General features: G+C 52.2%; 1 protein-coding gene across 1 annotated transcript in view; it reads left to right on the top strand.

The window, feature by feature from the left end:
- EXOC3L2 (exocyst complex component 3-like 2) overlaps positions 1 to 2,936 on the top strand; it is a 14,634-nt gene extending 11,698 nt beyond the window's left edge. The window contains exon 10 of the mRNA XM_010852592.1: positions 396 to 2,936. Coding sequence (XP_010850894.1) covers positions 396 to 678 — 283 coding nt within the window. The 3' untranslated portion in view covers positions 679 to 2,936. The remainder of the gene's footprint in view (positions 1 to 395) is intronic.
- Positions 2,937 to 4,405: the final 1,469 nt, after the last annotated feature.

The raw sequence follows: 4,405 nt of genomic DNA, 5'->3' as shown, positions 1-4,405 counted from the left end.
AACAGGCGTGAGAGTAGCAGAATGGTCATTCAGGAGTGGTCTGAACTCCTGAAGGGGTGAAGATGGAAGGTTATTTTAATCAAGAGCTGAGATGGGATGAAGAGGAAGATTCTTGTGCTGGTTTTGGAGGTGAGGGTTCTGGAATCCACTGTGAGTAGGGGGATTTGGGCTGGTTGGGAGGGAAGTTCTGGAGGGGGGGCTGGTGGGATCTAGGGGGGGCTGGTGGGAAGGGAGGATCTGGGGGGAACAGATATGGAGGAGGGATATGGAGAGAGCAAAGGGGCTCCAGAGCTGAGACAAGTTCTGGAAGAGACAGCTGGGGGGCGTGGGTGTCCCAGGTGGGCTGGGAGTGTATCTGGAGGCCCCCATGCACCTGTCCCCTCCTCCACCCCCAGGCAGAAGCACGTGGCAACACTCCTTGACATCCGTGGTCTGCGCCACACGGCCGCCCGCCAGGAGATCCTGGCGGTGACCCGGGACCTGGAACTCTGCGAGGTGGCAGCCCTGTCCCCGCCTCGGGACCGTGCCTTCTTCGCAGACATCCCCGTGCCCCGGCCGCCTATCTGCCTCAGCCTCCCTCTTTTCCTGGGCCGCCTCACCCTCTCCCGGCTGGCCTGCCTGCCCTGGCCTAGGCCTCCGGCTCCGTCTCCATTACGGCGGCCCCAGGCCCGACGCTGAGACTCTCCCAACCCCACCTCAGTGCCCCCCATCTTTGCTGCTGACAGACCATCCTCCCTCACCCCAACTCGACTCCCAGCCTGGCACCACAGACCCTTGGGCTGGCAAGATCCTTAGTAGTCTTCTCCCCTACCCCCAAACTCCCTGTTCCGAGGAGAAACCAGCTAGAAGGAGCAAGGACTTTCCCAAGGCCATGAAGCCCGTTCCCAGCACCAGCTCCCCAGCCCAGCGTGGGGTGGGTGGCGTTTTGGAAGGCTGTACACAAATATCCCAGGCCCCCCCTTTCCCCTCACCTCAAGGTCTGGCCTCAATCCAATGTATTAAGGAACGTACGATACTTAGAATAAAGAGGTTTCTATTTAACACAAGGAAGGGCTGAGTCCCCAGTGTGTGGGGGGAGGAAGGACCGGGGCAGGGCCCAGGGCCAAGGGCTTCTCACACACCCAAGGCCGGGCTAGGGTCCAACTCCTGGGCAGAGCAGTGGAGTCCGCGGGAGGCCCTGCAGGACGGGAGCAGCCCTGCTGCCCCATTTACACGAAGTCCCTGAGGCTGCATGACTCTACGGCAGGCCCTCGGCCTCTCTGGGCCAGCGACCCATCATTTTGTCCATCCCCAAGTGCCTTCTCTCCTGGGCCCAGTGGTTCCACCTTGGCACACCCCCTTCCCCCATCCTCAGGCGGGAAGCGGTATCAAGAGAGGAAGGAGGTTGGGGGCAGGGCTGGCGGCATCCAGGGCGCCCTCCTGGGTTGACGCAGGAAAATCGCAGGGTGGGAAAAATTCCAGCCTCTCACCCCCAGCCCTGCCGGATCCTAGTCCCCACGGAGACCTTGAGGTCACCTCCTTGCTGACCCCTGCCCCTCCGGCCCAGTTGGACAGGCTGTGATGGATGCTTCCTGGCATGGCTTTTTTTTTTTTCTTTCTGCAAAGTCGGAAGGAGGAGGCAGCCAGGGGTCAGAGTGGAGGCTGGGGTTGGAACCTCACACACATTTGAACTCACGTTTGACGTCTGACGGTCTCTTGGAGCCCCAGGGCTGTGTGATGCCAGGCAGGAAGCTGACCCTCTCTGGGCTGCAGTTCCTGTCCCTCTCTGAGGAACTGCTTAACCTCTCTTTGCCCAGGACAAGGTGAGATGTCCAGAGGATACATGCCCCTCACTTCACATCCTCAAGTGATACTTTCAGTGTCACAGATATACAAGTGGGGAGTTGAGGAACGAACCGGCTGCAGTTTGTGGGCATTTAATGAAAGATGTATTCATCTCAGTTTGGCAGGATTCTTTTTCGAGATTTTGGTGCCCCACTGTAAAATGGCTGTATTGAAATAGAATTTACACAGCAGAGAATTCATCCATTTAAAGTGCACAGTTCAGGGCGGTCATCTCTGCAGTCAATCTTGGAACCACTTCATCCCCCTTAAGAAACCCTGCACCCCTTTAACCGTCAACCCAACCCCTCTATCCCTCTCAGGCCCTGGTCACCACTGGGCTCCTTTTTCTCTCTGGAGATCTGCCTGTTTGGAACGTTTCTGTGTAAATGGGATCACAGAACATGGGGTCTTTGTGTGTGTGTATATGTGTGTATGGGTGTTCAGAACACAACGTGAGATCTACCCACTTCACACTTTCCTCAGTGCACAATACAATGCTGTCAACTATTGTCACACGCTGAACAGCAGGTCTTTGAACTCTAACTGTGTGCTCCTTAAACAACTCTCCCCCACCTCCCCCATCCCATCTGTTCTCTACTTCGATGACTCTGAGCTATTTTAATTTTTATTATTTCCCATTGAAGAGTATGTTGACTTACAGTGTTGTGTTAGTTTCTGCTGCACAGCAAAGTGATTCAGTTACACCTATCTGTATACATAGTCTTTTCATATTTCCCATTATGGTTTGTTATAGGATGTTAAATATAGTTCCCTTTGCTATATGGTAGGACCTTGTTGCTTCCCTGTTTTATTATGTAGTCATTTGTATCTGCTACCCCCAAACTCCCAGTCTGTCCCTCCCCCACCCCCCGAGTTTGAGTGTTCTGGATACCTCATGTAAGTGGAATCATGCAGAATTTGTCCTTTTTTGACTGGCTTATTTCACTTCACATCATGACTGTCACAAATGGAAGGATTTCTTTGTTAAGGCTGAATAATATTCTACTGTATGGCTTTACAGCATTTTCTTTATCCATTCATCTGCTGCTGGACATTTGAGTTGTTTCCATATCTTGGCTACTGTGAATAAAGAAGTGATTTTTTGTCTTCTTTCACTTCGCAAAGTATTTTCAGGATCCGTCATGTTGTAGCACGTGTCAGTACATCATTTCTTTTCATTGTCAGATAACGTTTCACTGTATGGCTGTACCACATTGTATTTATCCATGTATCAGCTGATGGACAGACTTCTCAGGTGGCGCTAGTGGTAAAGAACTCTCCTGCCAATGTAGGAGATACAAGAGATGCAGGTTCAATCCCTGGGTCAGGAAGATCCCCTGGAGGAGGGCATGGCAACCCACTCCAATATTCTTGTCTGGAGAATCCCATGGACAGAGGAGCCTGGCGGGCTACAGTCCATGGGGTTGCAAAGAGTCGGACACAGCTGAAGTGACTGAGCACACAGACATGCAGCTGATGGACATTTAGGCTGTTTCTACTTTTTAGTTGGTAGTATTGTGCTCCACTTTTTTTTTTCCTAGATTACAAACATTTTCTTGGTTCCCTGAGAAGTTCTGACCTTACCCTGAGCTTCATTCCACTGTGTTTTGTTTTTTTTTTTTTACTTTCTTGCATGCTTGCAGGATCTTAGTTCCCTGACCAGGGATTGAACCCAGGCCACAGCAGTGAAAGCTCAGGAGCCCTAACCATTATGCCACCAGGGAATGCCCTCAGTGTCCACTTTTGTAAAACGGGAGGAGTCCTAACAGCAGTGTTAATGTGGCACCTACAGCATGCCAAGTGACATGCTCCTGAGGATTCACTCAACAAACTTGCAAATTTGGAAACAGAGGCCCAGACGAAGACAGGAGTGCCACTAAAGTCCCCATCCAGGGGCTTCCCTGGTGGTCCAGTGGGGAAGGCTCTGTGCTTCCAACACAGGGGCCATGAGTTCAATTCCTGGTTGGGATACTAAGATCCCATGTGCTCTGTGGTGTGGTCAAAAAAGTAATAAAAAATGTCAAATCACCATCCAAAGAGTGCCGGGGGCAAGACCCCCCTACTCACCCCAGGCTCCCGAGGAGACTGTGTGCGAGGCATCTGGCTCAGATCCTGACCCAGGGGAAGTGCTTGGAAAACCCTGAACTGACTGGATTCACACAGAGCTGATTTCTGGACTGTGGGACTGGGGCGGGGTGGTAACTGTTTATTGGGTACCTACCTATTCTGTGTCAGGGGCTCCCTGAATGTATCTTACATGCAGAGCATCTTGGGACTTGCCTGGTAGTCCAGTGGGTAAGACTCCCTGCTCCCAGTACAGAGGGCCCAGGTTCAGTCCCTGTTCGGGGAACTAGATCCCACATGCTGCAACTAAGAGTTCCCATACCGCAACTAAGACCCAGTGCAGCCTAAATAAAGACAGAAATAAAAAAAAAAATTTAACAAATGCAGAGTGTCTCATGGCACCGTCCCCCTGGCCCTGGGAGAAGAGACTGGTCCTCTCAGGCAGGAAGCAGTCTCAGAGGTTAGGACAGTTAGAGGCGGTGGCTGGGATTTAAACCCCAATCAGATAGATTCCAAG

Source organism: Bison bison, unplaced genomic scaffold (assembly GCF_000754665.1).
Source record: "Bison bison bison isolate TAMUID 2011002044 unplaced genomic scaffold, Bison_UMD1.0 scf7180017864313, whole genome shotgun sequence".
Classification (NCBI taxonomy): Eukaryota; Metazoa; Chordata; class Mammalia; order Artiodactyla; family Bovidae; genus Bison; species Bison bison.
This window is presented reverse-complemented; position numbering and strand designations above follow the sequence as displayed.